This window comes from Melozone crissalis, unplaced genomic scaffold (genome assembly GCF_028551555.1).
Source record: "Melozone crissalis strain CALT ecotype California unplaced genomic scaffold, PUWL_Pcris_2 ptg000006l_1, whole genome shotgun sequence".
In the NCBI taxonomy this organism is placed as follows: domain Eukaryota; kingdom Metazoa; phylum Chordata; class Aves; order Passeriformes; family Passerellidae; genus Melozone; species Melozone crissalis.
Genome location: NW_026535784.1, coordinates 56,192,015 through 56,212,035, shown reverse-complemented (window position 1 = coordinate 56,212,035; position 20,021 = coordinate 56,192,015). Strand labels below are relative to the sequence as shown.

At 46.8% G+C, this 20,021-nt stretch overlaps 1 protein-coding gene across 1 annotated transcript; it reads left to right on the top strand.

Annotated features, from left to right (window-relative positions):
- MOB1B (MOB kinase activator 1B) lies at positions 1-19,539 on the top strand. The gene is made up of 6 exons (XM_054291573.1): positions 1-84; positions 13,946-14,112; positions 16,557-16,650; positions 17,682-17,815; positions 18,923-19,086; positions 19,370-19,539. Exons 1-6 carry the CDS (start codon positions 71-73, stop codon positions 19,445-19,447), a joined length of 651 nt encoding a protein of 216 aa, XP_054147548.1. The 5' UTR covers positions 1-70; the 3' UTR covers positions 19,448-19,539.
- Positions 19,540-20,021: the final 482 nt, after the last annotated feature.

Sequence of the window (20,021 nt, the reverse complement as noted above, 5' to 3'; positions counted from 1 at the left end):
CGCTGCTGCCATTGGGAGCCGAGCCGCGCCGAGCCCAGGCAGCCGCCGGTCCCGCTCTTCCGCCATCGCCATGAGCTTCTTGTTGTGAGTAGCCGCGGCGTGTGGGGGGTCCTTTCCTCTTGCTCTGCGCCGTCTCGTCGGGCAGGATAGGGCAGGGCAGCACAGCCCGCCGAGCGGCCGCGGCCGCCGCCCGCCCTCCCGCTCGCTCCGCTGCCCGCCGCTCCCCGCCGGCCTGGCGCCCGCTCTGTCCGCTCCCCGCTCTCTCCCTTTGTGCCCCGGCCCCCCGGCGGCCCCGGGAGCAGCAGGCAGGGAGCGGCGGGGCCGCCGCGCCGTGAGGGCGTTTGGAGGGCGGGCGGGCGAGCGAGCGAGCGAGCCGGGCTTCCCCTTCCCGTGCGGCTTCCCCTTACGGATACGAGTTTGAAAACAGCCACGGATCACCAGCCCCGGGCACCTCCCCGGCGGAGGGGTGTCGCTGGGTAGGCGAGAGCGGGCTTGGGGCCAAACACCCACCCCAGCGGTCTCCCCGAGGTTTTATGATATTTTGATGCGGGTTTCTCGTTTCTGGCGGGCAGGGGATGGTGCCGTAGCGTGGTGTGGCGCAGCTGGGTCAGGAGCTGGCGTGTGGAAGTGAGCCCCGGTGCAGGTGATGGGGCGGCCCGGCCTCCCGGGCTGAGGGAGCCCCGGTCGGGACCTGGCCGGGCTTTACTGCGGCAGGAAAAAGGCAAAAAGCTCCCTCGGGAGTCGGGGGCGACACAGGTGCGAGCAGAGCACCACTTCTTGAAATTTTGCTTCGTGGGCAAGAACCGAATGAACTTTGGTCCCTCCCCTTGGAAACAAAGACGAGGTACTTGTGACAATTAACATAAACCGGTTCAGTGACCTATTAATTAAGGCGAAGATGCGCTCTAGGGAAAGAAGGGCGATCGAGGCGGCCGAAAAAGGCACCCCGGAAGAGCCAAGCTCCATTAGGGCCTTGTCTCCGCTGAGTGTTCCCGCACACTCCGGCTTCCCTGGGACTGCTGCCGGAATATTTGCCTGTTCTTAGAGGCTTACATTGATAACCAGCAGATGTAAACGTGGCCTGGGCTTAGAGAAGAGACTTTATCTCAGAGCTGGAGTGCCCTAGTAAGTTGTGTTCTCATGGAGACAAATAACCCTGGCGCTGGCTTCCTCCTCAGTCCCTGCCTTGTGTTTATCTTTTAACTCTGCCGTCCCCATCCCGCTGGCCTGTCGTGCTCCCGGAGGGATTCCGGGAGCCACCGACGGGAGGTGGGTGCAGATGATTGTCCGTGCATGGAGGCGCCGTGCTCCTAATGAGGAGCCCAGCTGTCCCTCTCCTTCGTAATTCTCAGCTGCCACGGTGGATGGAGAAAGGGGGACAGGATTTCGAGTGTCCTGGGAGTCTGGTTTGCAAATTAGAGAGCCTCTCTCTCCGTGGCATTTGGCTAACTGGGAATGGAAAAGCATGAAACCCTCCACCCTCTGTCACAAGCAATAATGAGATGGTTTCTTCTTTTTTCAGACCCTTTTTTCTGAAACCTAGGATAGCAAACCTTTATCCCCTCCTCCATTGTTCCAAGTTATCCTTGTGGATGAAACATAGAAATGGAGACTGGAGTTAGTGCGTGGCAAAGCTAGAAATGTTGGCAAATTTGCCTCAGCTGTTGTTGGCAGACTGCTGTAGATTGCACCTAATTTGCTCATTTGCAATCTAGAAATGGGTTTAAAAAAAAAAAAAGTTGAAAATATGCCTGCTAGGCCTCGAGGTGACCAGGGAAACTTTCTGTGATGCTGACATGGAGTTTTGGTGGGGTTTTTTTTCATTGGTTGGCTTTTTTTTTAGGGATCCAGAAAGTTAGCATGACCTTTTGTCAGACTGGAGTTTTGGCTTGATAAGAGTTACTCCAAGATAGCGCGTGGTTGTCTGCAGCTTTATTGATAATGCCAGCTTGCATTGCAGTGTTTGTGCCCTGCCTCGGTGGCACTGCTGTCCTTCAGCGGGCTGATCACAGTTTGGGGCTGGCTGTGAGGATTGGATTGTCCTTGTGCAGCAGCGAGGTTTCCTGTGTGGCAGCAAACCTGTGGCACAGGTTTCTCGTCGGGCTCGGGGCTGCAGCCTGTCAGTGTGACGGCCAGCACGGTGCCAAAGCTGCGCTCTCCCGCAGGCTTTCCCGCTGTCCAAGAACAGGGGGATTGTGCTGGGATAACGCAGCGTGCGTGGGGCCCCCCTCGTCCGCTGACAAATCCCTGCCTATTCTTCCCTGTTGCTAGGGCCAGTGATATATAAAGCTACATGGGGGGGGGGGAATAAAATCAAGGGGAGCCATTGTTTTCTCTGCTTATGGGGAACACTATAAAAAGACTGTCTTGTGAGGCGAGTCACTGAATTAATACAACTGGGGTTTGACAGCAATTGTTATTTTCAGAGCCGCGGTTTTCTCTTTCTGATCTGTTTCTTCCTTTCTGAAAAGACTTTGTAAACCTCTCCAGCAGCTGAATAAGTTATCCCGAGTCTTTAAAAATAAATTAAAAATGGGACTTGTACTAGAAAATATATCCAGTTCCAAAAAACCTCTGCTTGGTGAGTTCTCTCTAAAAGGAAATTACAGCATAGTTGCAGGTAGCTTACATCTCTAAGGAAAAAAAAAATTAAAGATAGTTCTGGTGGGCGTGCCATATGGTAACATGCTTGTGTTATCCTCTGCTGGCAAGACTTACATAAAAAGGAAGCTAGATGAAAACCATTTATTTATAAAAGGAAAAGATTCAGATTTATTATTGACGTTCTGAAATTGTCTTTTCTTTAAAAAAACCCCACAGAGCCCCCATCTTTGGATTAGTGAATCCCTCCCTGAGGTTTCCAGCACAGGGTTTTTAATCAAGAGATTGATTTAAGTAGTTGTTGCCTGATCAGCCTTGGAAGGACGAGGAGCTGCTGGAGGTGAGTGGGAGTGAGTGGCTGTTGTTGGGGGCACATATTTTGGTGAGTGAAGGCCAAGTTAACTTGTAAACCAGACTGGGGCAAGATGTGCTCTTCCTTCACTGCCTTGTTCTACAGCACCGTGGAGCCTGGCAGCTGCTTCTGATGCTCCACATGGTTTGTTGTTTTGTTGTTGTTTTTATTTTAATTGAAACCATATTTTCTGTGTAAATATATGTGTAGAAGGTGTAGTGACCATTTTTTCCCCCTGACATCTCTTGGAGATAAATACCAAAATGAGAGCTGTTGGGTTTTTTTTTAGATAGTGGGGCCTTCCCAATTCCTCAGGCTGCTGCTGCTCTTGGAGAACATTAGGGCTGTTTGTTTTTGTCCCTTCCTCAGCTTCCCGAGGTGCCAGGTAGCTGCTTCTTGTCCAACGTGGGCAGTGTAGCATCTGAGTGCTCTGTGAGTGCTCCTTCCGTACTTTGGGAGAGGTGTTTATCTCCTCTCCATCAAGGACTCGCCCAGAGGACCGGTAGGCACTCCTGAACTGGAATTTGCTCATGGAAAAATCAGCGTGTAGGCATTTGCAGACTGTTAGAAATGGGAAATACAGGGGACATCCAGGTATTTCCCCCGCTGTCTTTCAATGTATTTGTTTACTTCAGTTTTGTCTTGAGGAGTGTAAGGCTGCAGTGGGATCAGGACAGAAGCTCTCCACACAGGGATGCTTTAACATAAAATCCGCTGCTTGACTGCTGCCCTTACTGCTGTGTCCAGTTCCTGGTGGAGTTTTTTTGTTTGTTTGTTGTTGTTTATTGTTTGTTTTGTGTTTTTCAAGTACCAGGATTCAGAAGTCTCTCGAGTTTTCCCACAAATAAATTGGAGAGAGAGCTGTAAAGCTATTGCCAGCTTCCCAAATACTTTTTTTTAAAGCCTTGGTAGCAGTAATTTTGAGTTTTGAGGAAAGCAGAAGTGTTCCGTAGCAGTGGGGTTTAAACGGAATCACCCGTGACAATCAGCTTACAGCCAAGTAAAACGTGGGGTTTAGGGTGTCACATAATGGAGTGCTGCTGCCTTATCAGTGAGCTCGGAGGCAGAGAGCGAGGAAGCTGCTGCCTGGCTTTTATTTCTGCAAGACTGAGTCTGCCTCGGAGTCACAGATCTGTGCAGACCAGTTCGGGCTGGGAGATGTCTGCACTTGGCCTGGCACTTGGAAAAACACCGTTTGGCCCTGCTGCTGTGTTTTGGGAACGCGTAGTAGGTGAAGTGAGTGATAGTCTCTTCTAAATGTTAGATAGCTCTTTCTCAGGTAGAAAGATTCGTTTGTAATGGAAAAAATAGCTTAGGAAGAAAGGCATTGTTCAGTGTGAAAGTTGTGTTTACTACAGCGCAGTGATGTCCGGTCTTAATTGCTTCCTAATTGTTTGCTTTTATGCCACGATTGTTTTCCCTTGTTTGTCCTTCCCTCTGTGTGTAAGTGAGCCAATGCCATTAGCTGTTTGCAGGGAGGAGCGGTGCAACGAAGTTTTGGGGGTGATTGATGTGCTGGAGAGTGGCTGGGATTTTCATCTTTATCAAACGCCTTTGTCACCTTTTACTTTGCAGACAGGGCTTTGGACTTCTTTGTGGCCACAGTTCCACCTGACACATACATAGTCTTTTTTATCTTGTTTGAAAAAGGATAAAATATTGGAAGCATTTGTCTGCTAGGCAGTGGGTGGCTGGAGGGTTGCAAGAGGCTGACAGAGTGAAGCTTCTTGTTTTTCTTGGAGAAGTAAATAACTGCATTAAATTTGGCCACTTTAAGTCTTCCCTCATAAGCAGTAAGGCAGATCTTGCTGCCAGAGCTATCAATAAGCCTGTGACCCACAAATCAGCCTAAATAAACCGCAGTATGTACTTTGTGATGTTTTTAGCATTTGTAAACTAAGCCACTTCCTATTGGAGCCGAGCTACAATGAACTGGCTGCTTGGCTTTTGCTCTGTTTTTGGGTTTTTCTACTCCTTTTAAATACACAGGGAGCCTGTGGGTCATAATTCAGCTGCTTTTTAATCTGTTTTAAGTATAACAATTTCTTTTCACAGACTTGGAAAAATTCCTCCAGCCTTCACATGTCATGACGTGGTATTCTGAGGATCCAGTACTTTGCTTTGTCATCTGTGTACGCAGATCCCTCCCAGATGCTTTCCCAGGGCACTGCTGCTTGAGTAGATATTTTGGGGAGGGGATATGAAAGAAGGGAGCGAGAGCTGAGGATTTGCATGTATCCATGCAGCTTCAATTGGTTCCTGGAAAATAAGTTTGAAATAACTTGTAATTTCTTAGTGAGCTTAGGTACAAAGCGTGGTGCATCTCTGTTTGCTTCTGGGCTTGGCTTCCCATTTCAAATCCATAGCCTGAGTCAGCAGTCAGTCAGTGCATGGGGAGGAGATGGTAATTTTGTGTGTCAGTCCCACCCTGAGAATTCATCAAGGTAACAGTAGTTTTTGCCTTGCAAATGTACTTTGGCGCTTCTAAAAGCAGCCCGTGAAAACGAATTCACTCACTCTTCTTGTGTCTTTTTTTTCCCTCCCGAAATCCAACTGTGACCTTAGCTGCTTGTTCCAACTTTGCTTCTGGCTTTTTTTTCTGGTGTGTGAGGACACTTGTGCCTTGCTCACCCTCTCTTCTCTTCCTTGCCCAGTTCTCAGCTGATCATTGGCAGGAATCCATTCCATTTTGTGCTCTTAAGTACCTGAAGAGATCCAGCTCATGATGTTCCACTTGAGTTTTAGTTGAGGTTTGCTTGGGTTTTTTTGTTGTCGTCTGTCCTTGCACCACTTCATCTTTCAGTGTGGTCACTTGCCTGTGGAGTTAATTGCTTGTGTCCTTGAGATGCTGACGTACAAAATCTTAATCCCTTCCCCACTTGAAGGAGAACATCTTGCAGATAAGGGCTCATAATGCCTGGATTTGTTGTCTTTATCACAAGTCTAATTCCTTTCTTTATGACAAAGGGAACAAATGAGTTTAGGTAAGCTTTGGTAAATTCCTCTTTTGCTGGAAATGGAGACAACTGAGTTTTGATATGGAAATCATTTCAACCCAAATAATGATTGAGTGGGTTCTCTATTTTGAGCTTAATGAAATAACCTGTATTTTGTTTCAGTAGCTGGTACTTTGTGTTTTTCCCACCTTCAGTAGCACAGGCCTGGTTTTGCTTGAATGGATTAATTGTTTTAGGGACACTGGATCCAGGAATCAGAATGGCGTTATTCTGTCTTTTATTTTATGACCACAAAATACTGCTTTTTCAAATGCTGAGGTGTACCTTTTAGGAAAAACAGCATCTCTAATGTCCCATTACTAACTTTTGTGGTTGACAGCTCTTCTTAAAATTCCTTGCTGCAATGGGAGTGCGAAAAATAAAAGAGGAAAAGTCTGAATATTTAAATTCATAGAACAGTTCAGCTTACTTTGGACTCAACTGTCAAATGCTTAAGCTTAAATAACTTCAAAAGAAATGTGCTCCTGTCCATGTAGAAGCAGTCATTCCCTCTCAGATGCTTCAGACCAGGGTGGGGGGGGTATTCCTGATAAGATACTTTGGAAGAGATAAGCAAATTTTCCTGAAGATAGTTACCCATGGCGCATACAGGATTTTATTAAATGTGGGGGTTGTGTAAGAAATACTTGGGGGTGAGATAATGCAGTGTATTTTTGGAAAGCTGTTAGATTATTCACTGCTGCCTCCTGCCCATTCCTTCTTCCTGTTGTTCTCTGTGTTATTTCTTGCCTCTAGTGAGTGTTAGTTCCTGGATGCAGACCCCATTTTGTCCATAAATCCAAGTGTCAGTGTAACCTTCTGTCTCTGTTGGAGATTTTCTGTTGGGAAGTTGCCGAGTGTCCTTTGCCACGTTCCTGTCCTCAGCCTGTTTTGCCTGGGGGTTACAGTAAAGGGCAGCCTTTTGCAAACTGTTAAACTGACTCTTTCTCCATGAAATTTAGTTAAATTTCTCCTTTAACTGCCTATTCCCTAAGCACATTAAGAGATGGTTCTTTTTATTGTGTTTAAAGGGATTGAAGACTGTCTTAAACTCTTGAGTGAAGCCTTTTTTTTTTTTGTTCCTTTAGAAATGCCCTGATGGGATTTCTTAGGTTGTATGACTGGATTTGCTTTGTCATTCATTAAGCATCGGTTTCCAAAAGCACTGATCAGCATTTTGGGAAGCCATCCATGTTCTGAGGCATGTTCTCCAAGCACTATATTTGGTGCACAAGTAAGGATCTACATCATCTAATTTGATGCTAGAGCCAAGCTTTTATTACTGCAATTTATCACCCTCAGCGGGTTGTGGATGGCTTTCTGCAAAGCTCTGCTTCCTACTTGTAAATGTATTTACAGGGTGTGACTGTTAGCAGCAGCTTGGGACGCAGAGGGTGTTGTGTTAGTCATGGGCAGACAGATAATTCAGCTGAACCTCAGGAAATCTGCCAGGCAGGAGCAGCAGCTGGCTGTGGGGAGCAGCAGACACCTTTGGTGTGGGATGCTGCTCCTTGCTCATCACATGGAAGAAGTGCTGGAGTAAGGGAATCACGGGTATCACACATATTTCCTTATGGTTCTTTGATGAGTTGCTCAGTTTTGTACACAGGGAAGGGTAGATTTAAAAAAGAAAGAAGTGGTTGTGCCCACTGAATGGTATATTAGGTAGATTCCTGCAGTAAAGAGGATTGAACCTTTGTGGAAACTAAACTTGGAAATGTTACTGGGTGAAGTTCTGACTTAAGCTGGAGTTCATGCTGTGCCCTCCCTTTTGAGTGAGCTGATGCTAATTTACAGGAATAAGGGATCCCTGAGAAAGGAGGGGAACATTACTGGGGAAATTGTGCTGTTTAGCTTGCAGGGAGCTTAATCAGGGGCTGAAATGTCCAAAATAGTGAACTCCATCTTGTAGGATAAAACAAGAGTTGGAGAAGTACTTCATGTTTGCCTTCTTCAAAGCTCCAGCAGCCCATGCTATTAAGCAAGTACTATGTGAATATTAGGATACTAGAAGAAATATATCTAGTTTAGATTGTTCCTTACACTGCCACGAGGTGTGTGTGTATGTACACAGTAAATGTTAATATTGAAATAGATGAGGAACCTCAGTCTGATTGAAAGGACCCAACAGAACAGCAAAGACTAGTGCTCACCTTTCTTGAGATCAAGTCTGTTTGTAGTAAGCTTGAAGTTTTGTGGGTGAAGACAGTGTTGTGTTTGCCTCAGGGTAGTCACTGGATTCCTGGGAGTGTGCAACAAAATATTTGGGATAATCTTGATTCCTCTGATGCCACAGGGTTTCAAATGGCTGTCAGGAGGAGGAGAATGTGCACAGGTAGTTGGGTCTCTGCTGCAAGCTTCTTTGTTGCTAGTTGGGGTGAAAATGTGTTTCAAGTTTGGTGGTCTTAAAGCTCTGGGAAAAAGTCTGTGGGAGATTCGGGAGTGGCAGTGCAGTGGCATCCACAGTTTGGGGAGGCTGCAGCTTTAGTGCCACGGAAATATTCTAGTTCCTGTGCTGTCCCCCTGTCTGCTTGCCTGTCCCTGCAAGTCAGGAGGGCACGATTGCCTGGAGAACCTGGATGCAGGAGGAGGGCACGATTGCCTGGAGAACCTGGATGCAGGAGGAGGGCACGATTGCCTGGAGAACCTGGATGCAGGCTTTTCTGTGATGGACACTGCTGTTCGTGGCTCTGGCCTGCCCCTCTGTGTTAGTGCTGCAGGGAACAGGGCAGGAGAGGTTGAGTCACTTCCGCAGCCTGGGAGTAGTTTAATTGTGTTTGGAGTGCACAGACTGGGCTCTGGTAGTATCCAGGGAGGGCAACTGTGTCTTGCTTTGTTTATTTTGAGGGTTTTCCAGGAGATGAAAGTGTATTAAATGAATGTGTTGTAAATGAAACAAGGGAATTTATTTTGGTTGTAAGCATAGCAAACTGATGATGATTTCCCGGTCATGGGATGGGCTTCTGGATGCTTGCTTGTTCCTTGCACTGGGAATTGTGGTTGCTTGGGGGAAGGGTTGCATCCAAGTGGGTAAATAGCAGGAACGCCATTGGGTGGAGTTGTAGCACTCACCAGTGCTGTAGCACAACACCTCCCCCTTGTTTACAGGCACTTTGTCTGCCTGCAGACAGAAAAGGGAGGCAGGGGGAAGTATAGGTACCTGGCTTGGCTGGAAAACAGGCTGTGGCCACCTAACATCCTTGTGGCTTTGGCACAATGTGCTGCTGCAGGGGGAGTGAGGGCACAGGGCGCAGCAGAGCCACCGCCCTCCAAACACGCTGAGCTTGTCCCCTGCTCACAGCTCAGCCAGCAGAGGTTTCCCTTCAGGGGTGTTCTGGTGCATGTAAAAGTTGTGCTGGACCAATCCCACATTGGCTTGAAGTCACTGGCTCTAAACTGTGTGCGTACAGCAGGAAAAAAAGCATTTTAAGAATGTGGATGTGTAAGGGTTATGTCGGCTTTGACACTGAGGGGTGGTGGCTGGGGCAAGCAAAAGCAAAACTGTTCCTTAGGGCTACCTTAAATAACTTTCTCTTTCCTGCATGTGAATCATCTGATAAACAGCTGCTCTTTTAACGTGTCAGGTCTTGTGTATAGTGGGACCTGTGCTTTTTAAGAGCTGTTCATGAGCTTGAGCCTTTTCCATCTGCCATCCTGTAGGGATGTCCAGTCTTTGAAGACAGCTTTTTTCCCTAGAAGGGGAGGCCAGATTTCAGTCCCCACCTTGATGTGTAGAGAATGAAAAATTTCATGGAAACACTGATTTCCCTGTCAGTACTCCAGTGGAAGGAGGAAATACCACACCCCTTTTGAGAAGCATCTTCAGGTTCAAAAACCTCCAGAAAATTAAAGTTACTCTGTGGTGTAGCTAATAAACAATGAGCCCCATGTGTTCTGTTCCTATAGGAATGACCATGTGTCTGGGGAAGTTTTTCAATTTGGTGCCAATGATTCCTCCTTAAACCAGAACAAAAGCTCTAGGCCTGGAATTGCTTTCAAACCATTGCCTGACACTCTGGGAGAGCAACTGTGTTGTGTAAGGAGTTGGCTGCTTCCCAGAGCTGCTGCATGGAATGCATCCTGAATTCTTGCCTTGCTTTTGTTACCTGCAGATTCAAGTGGCTGGACTTAGGCTTCCTGCAGTGAATGACAATTGGATTGGAAAAAGTTGACTTTTTGGTGCTGTAAGAACTGAAGGAAGCAACGCTTTGCCCTCACACTGTCTCTCTTCAGAACAGAAATGTTGTGACTATTCAGTTTTATAAATAGAAGTGCTCAAGTTCAGTCTCATCAGTGCAGATTTTGAACGTGTTCAGCTTAATTTTACCTGCTGTCCTTCTGATGCTGTGGTTCTCATAGGGAAAAGGTGTTTAAAGGCTGCACCTATTGATTGCATTGTCAAAAAGTAGCTCGAGCTTTTATTTTAGTTTCTATTTTGACGTGTTGGCTGATGGAAACAAACTGCTCTCACTCTGATGTTTCTATTCTTAGCAGGATGTTATCATTTGAAGGCCTGTATTATTGTTTAAAGGCTGGAAATGTTTGGTTTTCTGGAATTTGGGTCTTGTCTTGGAGTGTTTCTGTGTTTAAAAAGAGGCATGGCGGGAGAAGGGAGACAAAGAAGTGCACAGCTACAACTTGGGGGCTTCTCTGATAAACTCACTGGTTAGCCTGTGGCAGTGTGTTGCCTAAATTTACCTGGTTTAATTCAGGTTTCCCCAAATCTGTGGCAGACACTCGGTGGAAATGGTTAAAAATCCCTGCTGAAGGAGTCTGTGGACAAATGGTTGGGAGTGAAGAGGTTTAAGCTAGGCCGGCCCAAGGGCTTCTCCTGGGAGCAGTTACTGGCAAGTTTATTGTAGCTGAGGCTGGGTATTTAAGGTGCTTTGAGCACAGAACATCTGCCAGTGCTGCCTTTGAAGCTGAGATGAGCTGTTTGAGGCAGTGTGGGGTGAGCAGAACACCTCACATTTTGCCTTTCTTCTGGAAACATCCTCTTACCATCCTGAGACAGAGCAGCCTGCAGAAGGTGCATCACAAAGCCCACCCCCTGCCAGCAGATGAGTGGCTCAAGTTGCAGCTTTGGAGGAAATGTGGTGTTCTCGCCGGTGACGTGGCTGCGTGGGCTCCTGCTGGTGGGACGGGCTTGGCAGCCCTGCACACAGCCTCAGCCACAGCTCGTCATTCAGTGCTGGGCCCGGCTGCAGATCCCTGCAGGAATAGACGGGAGAAATCACTTGCTGCAGTCCATGTGGCAGGGAAGGGAGCAAAACGTCCTTGGAATACCTTGAGGAGTCCCTTCTCCTTGAGAGGCTGCATATTGGTTGTGGCACGTTGTGGGGATGGTGCAACCTGCTCCATGTTTCATAGCCTCCTTATGTCCAAGGAAAATGGCATCCTCACCGGTTTCTCTGTCCCCTCTCACTTCTGTGTTAAGATGAAGGAGAGCTCAGAGACTCCTAACAAGAAAAGGCAGGTGCTGCCTACTGTCCTAAAGCATTTGAAAACCTCTACAGAGCTGGCTGATTCCATGATGGAATGTGGCTGAAAATAGAATGTCACATGTGACCCAGGCGTGGATGATTGTGTGTATTGTTGGCCAACAGGAAGAACTCTTTAAAATTAAACTTTTTTCACCAATTGCTCAAGAAGTTGAAGAAATAGACCTGGGTCAAGACAACTTTCTCAATCTGCCATGTCAAACAGATCAGCATAATAGGAAAAAGTAATTTTTTTCTTGTTAAATAATAGGAGAGCTTCTGGACTAATAAGGTAATTGGAGTACTGTTTAGTAATGCAATATTTTTAACCAAACTTTCCAAGAAAAACCACATCCTGTCAAGATGGAGGCTGCATTAGGGTGTCCCTGAGCTGTGTCTCAGGGTGTGTGTTAACTGGCTTGGGTGAACTGCATAAATGTATGAAATTCTGATAATTTATTGCCAAAATTGCAGGTATTTCCATAGCACGTGACAACTACCAGGCTGCAGTTACCCTAATGGCTTTTCCTTTTGGATGCCTGCCTGCCTTGCCTGTGAGACCGTTTCCTGCTGGCTTAGGTGCCTGTGCTGCATTGGAGAAGCAGGGATCAGAAAGGTGGTGGAGGCAAAGATGGAAGGGCTCCCTTAGAGCAGTACTTCATTCTGTTGCTACAGCCTTTGGCAGCTTATGGGAAGAATCCCCCTGTTTCTGGGAAGGGGGGAGCAGGGATTAAATGCTACCTAAAGCTTTTTCCAACATGTTGCATTTTCTGCTTCCTTGACTGTGGATCTGTGCAGGGTGTTCAGCAGATCTGCAGTGACTTGGTTTGTTGGCTGGCAGACTCACAGGCTGGGGTGGGTACAGTGAATTCCTACCCAGAATGTCTCTGAACAAACTACTTGCCTAGGGAATTCCTTCACCATGCTTTCTTTGTGCCCTACTCCCAAACCCTCGTTCCTTTGTTGGGCTTACTGTTAGTGCTAAAATACAAACAATAATTGCTTGGGTTAGTTATTTCATAACCTTTTCCAGGTTGTATTTAGCTCGTGCTGGGTTCCTTCTGCTTATGCTGACACATGGGAAGATAGTGATCCCAGTCTCTTCTGCTCTCCAGATGTTTTAGGTTGTATTTTGACTCCTCATGTTGGCCAAGTGCCTCTGAAGTGGCTTTGTTCCTGAAAAGACAATAATTGGGTTTAAGTAAAGTCATCAGTCAAGAGATTTGGGGTTTTTGTTCCTTGGGTTTTTGTTAGTTTCTTCTTTGTTCAGAGCTGGTTTGAGTCTGTTCTGGCACCACATGCAGATGGCTGGAGGGGTGAGAGGTGACAGCAACTCCCTGAGCCACAGAAGTTTCTCACTTCCACTGGGAGGCAATTATTTAATTCAGGATTTGTGTCTGGTATCCTGGCTTAGGGTGAGGTGCAGATGCCTGGGAGCAGCTAGAAGTGTCCTGTAGCAGAACAGACGGGAGCAGGACGTTCCCTCCTTGTCCTTCTGGCTCCTGGTTGCATTTAGCTGCAGGCTGTGCTGCTGTTGCTGGGGTGTCCATGGCAATGCTCATGGCTGTGCAGCTCTACCAACCCAGGATCCCTGGAATTCCAGCCAAGCCCTTCTTCACAGCCCCCAGGAGCCAGGATTGCTTCAGAGGCCTGTGGGAAGGGGAGGATGCTGCTGTTCCTTTGGAGCCCAGAGAGTCAGAGCAGCTCTGGGACCATGGAACAGAATCCCAGGATGGTTTGTGCTAAGAGTGACCTCAAAGCCCATCTTGTTCCAAACCCCTGCCAGGCACAGGGACCTTCCCCTATCCCAGGTTGCTCCAAACCCCCTCCAGCCTAGCCTTGGACGCTTCCAGGGATCCAGGGGCAGGCACAGCTTCTCTGGGCATCCTGTGCCAGGACCTCAAATGAAGAGAGACAGCCCTTGCACCCCACCAGTAAAAAATTCTGTTTGGTCCTTAGAGAGATGGTGAAACATTGGCCAAGTTTTTACATCAAGGAATGAGATCTGGATAGTGTTTGTAATGAGAATTCTGCTGTGTGGGTTTCACAGCTTTCCACTTGCATTGGAATTCAGAGCTCAGTTTGCCCATTCTGACAGAACTCTTCTCTCAGCTCATACATGAAAATACTCAGAAATACTGACTCATTTGACACTTCCCTGCAAATATTTGATTCTACATGTTGTATTTCTGACATGTTAGGGGCTTGTGTGCCATCCAGGCTCACTGCCATGGTTTAAAATTCAAATGTCTAAACGTTTTTCCTAAGCCAGTCCATGTTCTTCCAAACAGAATTTTAGGTAAGGAAGTGATTAGGTCAGAAAATGGTTTAAAAAAAGTCAGAATCCCTGCTAGATGAGCACCCCAGTTGTTGGTAAATACCCTGCTGCAATGTGAAAATACGTGAGTGGGTAAAGTATTTCATGTTAATCCTGTCCTTACCCGGGACTAGTGTGCTTGTTTCTTTTTTGCTTCCTGTTCCAAAAGGTCTCTAAAGATTTCCCCTCTCTCTTGCAGTGGCAGTCGCTCTTCCAAGACCTTCAAACCAAAGAAGAATATTCCTGAGGGGTCCCACCAGTATGAGCTGCTCAAACATGCCGAGGCCACGCTGGGGAGCGGCAACTTGCGCATGGCCGTGATGCTTCCAGAGGGGGAGGACCTCAATGAGTGGGTGGCAGTTAACAGTGAGTCACTGGCCTTCTCTTCATCACAGGGCTGTTGGAAGTGGGCTGACACTTGGGGCAGGACAGCTGTGTCCCTGTCTGTTCCTGGAGAAAAGGGGAGTTGGGGGGCCTTGCTTTCTACAACTTCCTGACAGGAGGGTGCAGCCAGGTGGGGCTTTGCTCCCGGGGAGCAGGGGTAGGGTGACTGGAAACAGCCTCAAGGTTCAGGTTGAATGTCCAGAAGAATTTCTTAATGGAAAACATTGTCAAGCATTGGAGGTGTTGGAGTCCCCATCCCTGGAGATGTCCAGGGAACAGCTAGACATGGCTGTCAGAAGGTGGGGATCAGCCACAGCTTGGACTTGAAGATCTCAGAGGTCTTTTTCCAGCCCGAGTGGTTCTGTGGTTCTGATGGGGTCTGTAATTTTCCTGAAGTTAGTTCCTTTAGTTCCTACCAAGTTTTGAGCCTTTGCTCTGGTAAGTCTCTGATGTCATTCTTTTAACTTCCTCTAAAGCTGTTTGTCCAAACTCTGCTTTCAGGCCAAACAATGATGCCTAAATTAGTGTTTTCTGATTGCTTGACCTTGTTTCCTCCTCCTCTTCCCTCTCCCTGCTGCAGAGATTTTGCCCTCTGCTCCTAAAGAATGGAGTCTCCCTTTGCACTGTGCACTTTTGGCTGCCACAAGCTCTGTGCCCTGTCTGGGTGTTTGCTCATCTTTTGCCTCTCAGGCTTGATGTGCTCCAGTGGTGGTACAGGATTGGTTGTGCACTACAGTAGAAATTATTGCTTGATTTAAATGTCCTCCAATTGTTTCTGTGGTTCTGCCTTTTTTCTTCTTGCTCTTTGAGATGTTTGGGAAGTGAAACTGTTCCACTGACTCTCACCTTCCTGTTCCCAACCCATCATGCAGTGCTCTGGTGCTCCACTTGCCACTGCTTCCAGGGCAGGCTGGAATTGCTGACACCATCCTTTGCAAAAGTTAATTCACACTGCATTGCAAAACTAGACTAGAGAAAAAAGCCAGCCCACTTGTGTGAGTAAGCATTGCTCAAGATGCCTCATGTATTGCTGGCATCCTTCCCTTTTGGTGGTTCCTGCACTCTGTGTGTCTGCTTTCCTGCATGGCAGCAGTTTCCTCCCTTCCCAAGTGACTTGACTGCTGAACTAGCTGGAGTGCAATTAGCGTAATTAGTGAGCTGGTGAGGGGCTCCCTTCCCTCAGCATCCCTGCACCACGCCAGGCTCCAGCAGTAGCTGTGAGCTCCATCTGCTCACAGAGAGGGCTCATCAGGAGACAAAATGTGTCACTTCAAGTCATTGCTTTTGCCCTTCTTGACCCTGAGAGCCAAAAACAAGCGTGCTCTGCCCTGCTGCTGCTTCTTGCTCTGCTCTCAGCCTGACTGGTGTCTTAGGGAATGACTTGATGGGCCTGTGGATTTTGAGACTTCCACATGTGGGATTTGCCACAATCAGGCATTCTGTGGGAGCCTGTGTGGGTTTTCTGAACATGCTTGCCTCAAAGCAAGCAGTGGACTGTGGTTTCTGCTGGGAGCAGGGAATAGAAACTTAATTAACAATTCCTGTGGGCACTGGAAAAGCCAGGGCTGGTGTCCTGCATCTGCTGAGCAGTAGCTGTGACTTGCTCCAGTGACATTTGCCTAATCTTGGCTGTTTATCCTCTGAAAAATGCCTGTAGATAAAGTGGGTTTTAGAAGCTGATTGCAGTGACCACAGTTCCTTGTGACAGAATGAAAAAGAACTTTCTTCTCTAAGAGTTTGGAGTCATTAACTGAAAGAGTAACTGCAGGGTTAGATGGGCTATTAGGAAGAAATCCTTCCCTGTGAGGGTGGAGAGGCCCTGGCACAGGTTGTCCAGAGAAGCTGTGGCTGCCCCATCCCTGCAAGTGTCCAAGGCCAGGTTGGACAGGGCTTGGAGCCATCTGAGATAGCAGGAGGTGTCCCTGCCCACGGCAGGGGTGGAACTGGATGGTCCTTAAATTGCCTTCCCACCCGAAGCAGTGTGGGGTTGTATGATATGTTTTTGGGAAAGGTGGGCCTTGGGAATAGAAAGCCTGAGGGAAGGCACTGTCACCTAACGAGTACCTGCTCTCTCTAGTTGGAAAGCTTATGCTGGAAATCTGTCTTGGATTCCACACTTGCCAGTAGAATTTGGGATTGTAATAAAATGCACCAAACTTTCAGGAAAGGAAATGACAAGGTTTTCTCCTTTTTTTTTTTTTGTCTTCCAACTGAAAATTTTGCTGCAGTGAACAATTAAATAGTTCTTGCTGGAAGCTATTCCAGAAAGTCAGTGGTTGCATTCTTCATCTCTTTTATAATGGATCTTAAAAAGCAACAACAACGGAGTTTTTTCCCAAAAACCATTCCAAAAGCTGTGCTTTACAGCCTGGGCTGTAGGAATCTTGTGCTGCAGAGTGCTAACAGGTGGTTTCCATGCTTTCCAGCTGTTGACTTCTTCAACCAGATCAACATGCTCTATGGAACCATCACGGACTTCTGCACGGAGGAAAGCTGCCCTGTCATGTCTGCTGGCCCCAAGTAAGAATGTTTTTCTCACACACTGGTGACTGGGGGCATTGTTGAGATGATTTTTCATGTAAAAGCTTGAGACCAGCTGAGAGGAGTGCCAGGGTTGGGTGGCAAGGATGTGAAAGAGAAGGATTTGAATGTCTATTAAGTGGGTGGGAAATAGCAAGCTGATATTTTTTGGTCTGTGTTCATATTTGTTTGGTGTTTGTTTTTTTCCTTTAACTTGGGAAGTAAACTAATTATCAAAATTATTTTTCCCCTTTTAAATTTTTCTGAAACATTAATGAGAGCTTCTTAAATAAAGATTTAAAGGCTTTATATGCAGGCATTCCATTGGGGCTTACCAAAATGTTCCTCGTAGGCATTGTAGAAATAGTAGATGCCTGAATAAGAATCCCTGTGCCCTTCTTGGATTTTTGCTTATGCTTTTGTTGAGACATCCAGTGTTTCTGCTTTTTCCTGCTCTAATTCAGTTTGTTGTTTTGCTCTGGCACCAGAGCAAAATCCTGGCATTTCAGCTAAGTGTTGATCTTTTTCCTACATGACTACCACTTAAATCTTGGTATTAGGGCATTACTGGGTGGTGAGAAATCCTGCTTTTTCATAAATCCAGACAAATGGTCCATTTGATGTGTCTGGGATTTTTGCATGTTTTCTTGCATACAGTTTTAAAATGCTTTCAGACCCTGTGATTTGTTGCTGTTAGAAGAATGGGGGGGGTTTTTGTCCCGTTGTGAGCAGCACCTTCATAATCCCTCATCAAATTTGTTTATGGTGAAAATATTCTCCCAGCTGTTGTTCTGACAAAACCAAATTTGCTAAACAAATTGAGAGGACAGATTTATCAGCTAAGCTTGCATAAAACCTCGTGTATTATCTGTAGCATACAAGCCCTGTGGTTCACCCGGGAGCTGGTGTTGTCACACTTCCCGTGTTGGGTGTGCTGGGGTTTTTAGCACCATCTTTCCAAGGTGATGCACCATGTGCAGGCCCATCAGGAGTGGCTCCCTGGTGCTCAAGGCCACCCTGTCTCACCCCAGGTACGAGTACCACTGGGCAGATGGCACCAACATCAAGAAGCCCATCAAGTGCTCCGCACCCAAGTACATCGATTACCTGATGACCTGGGTCCAGGACCAGCTGGATGATGAAACGCTCTTTCCTTCCAAAATAGGTGAGGGGGTAACTGCAGCTGAGCAGGGCACTCGGGTTACACCTGCACAGGGACACTCCAGGGGTGAAAGGTCTTCTCAGTGCTTGATGTGTGGGGCAGGTTTGGGAGGTTACATTATCAGTCTGCACACACTTATCTTTGAAGGTGTGTTGTAATGCATGAACTCTGACCCATCCGTTAGTGCTCCTAATAAACACCTGTCACAATTCTGGGTGCAGAAGTATATCTGGTGTTTTATTCATTTTGTTTAGAAATAACATCAGAGGGTCTCAGACCCTTCTAACCAGTAACTGGCAGCTTTTTGTCACAGAAGGGATGTCTGGTTGTCGTGACAAACTTTCAGGCCTTATCTCCAAAGAAGCTGAATTGCAGCTTTGATCTTAAGTAGATTTATTTTTGCTTGGTTTTCTTGAAGTGAAGGTAAAAAATAGATGTTTTAAAGAGGCTTTCTTCTGAAAAGCAGGAGGGAAATAATGACCAACCAACAGTTTGGGAAAGATAACGGGGTGGGGGGGAATCTTTTAGTTGCCTTAACTTTGCAAATAGTTTCTGAGGCTTTTGACACGTTTTCATTAAGCTTCTTTAGACAAACCCTGCCTTCAGGAAGAGATTCAGAGGCCACAAACTAAGCAGCTAAGTATGAACTTCCCGTGTGCTGCAGCAGGCAGAGGAGGAAATGCCATGTGCATGTGTGCAGGGCAGGCTGCAGCAGGAGCATGAGAACATTGATGGTGGGACCTGCAAGCTCTGGGGAGGTCCTGACTGGCCCCAGAGCATCCAGAGCCTCTGGCCTTCAGGCAGGACTTGGGGACAGGCTGCAGGAGAGCTAAGCTGACTGGGGAGACTGGTAGGTGAGGAGGAGCTAGTCAAGTTTCCTCTTTTCAGAGGGTTGATACAGATCTTTTTTTAGCCTGGGGAAGTGACAACTGAAGAGTTCATGGCTCCCAGCAGCCACCTGCCGTTTTACAGCCGGTTGCAGTAAAACCTGTGCAGTGACAAAGGTCTGCTGTTGGAACTGATTCCATCTGCCCTGGCCTGTAGTGGCTTTCACAGCAGACAAACATGCCTGGCAGTTGGAGAATAAGCCCTCTGTTTCATTCTCCCCAGGCGTACCATTCCCAAAGAACTTCATGTCAGTGGCCAAGACAATTCTCAAGCGTCTGTTCAGAGTTTACGCCCACATCTACCACCAGCACTTCGACCCGGTGATCCAGCTGCAGGAGGAGGCACACCTTAACACTTCTTTCAAGCACTTTATATTCTTTGTTCAGGTAAGGACATGGCAAATGGTGTTCTCCTTTCCAAGCTACATTATCCCCCTTCCCTTGTGCAAAAAAAATCAGCATCTTCTTAGGTTCCCTTCCTTTAAGAAGGAGAAAAAGCTTCAGGCAGTGGAATACTTGGGGTCAGCGAGTGGCAGATGGGCAGGGGAGGATGCAGTGGCCAAGCCTGGGCTTGGACGGCTGAGTGCCAGATGAGCTCTGGCTAATGAGGCTTCTCACCTCAGCTGTACCCACAGAACTCTCTGTGTCTTTCTCCTCATCCCTGTTCCAGGAATTCAACCTTATTGATAGAAGAGAACTTGCACCACTTCAAGAACTGATTGAAAAACTCACCTCCAAGGACAGATAAAAGGAAGAGGACTTCTTGGAGTCACTTGTTTCTTTAAGCGAGCGTGTGGTATTTGTTTTTTGTTAATTGTTTTTTTTTAAAAAACAACAAAACAACCCCCCTGTGCTGTTACCAGTGACAGCTGAGATCTACTTTTCTGTGCTTTTATTAGGGGAAATCTTTTCTCTGTTAGTGATATGTGGTAAATAGCTTTTTTTTTAATTAATATTATTTTACTGTTGTTATTCATTGTGGAATTTCTAGCAGGTGCTGAGTGTTTATTAAGGAAACGTGCTTGGTTGGGGGATTGACTCTGCTGGTGGATGGGTTCTTGTGTTGTATCAGTGGTAGCCCATTCTCATGAAGTCCCTGGAAGACTTGCTTACATTCTCTAAGTGCCTTGGCAGACTCACTTCTGAGGTGCAAAGCACATACAATACTGAACATTGCTGGAAACAGAAAACATGTACTAACACCCAGACACTTACTGAAATTTGTTTTAAAAATATATATCTATGCTTACACTAGGGAAAAAAAAAAGCCATAACTTGCTGAAATCAATGATCTCCAGCTTTTAATACAAATATTTGTCTTA

Coding starts and splice junctions, on each gene's coding strand:
- MOB1B (XM_054291573.1), top strand. Junction 16,651..17,681: donor GTCATGTCTGCTGGCCCCAA/GTAAGAATGTTT, acceptor GTCTCACCCCAG/GTACGAGTACCACTGGGCAG. Junction 17,816..18,922: donor GCTCTTTCCTTCCAAAATAG/GTGAGGGGGTAA, acceptor CATTCTCCCCAG/GCGTACCATTCCCAAAGAAC.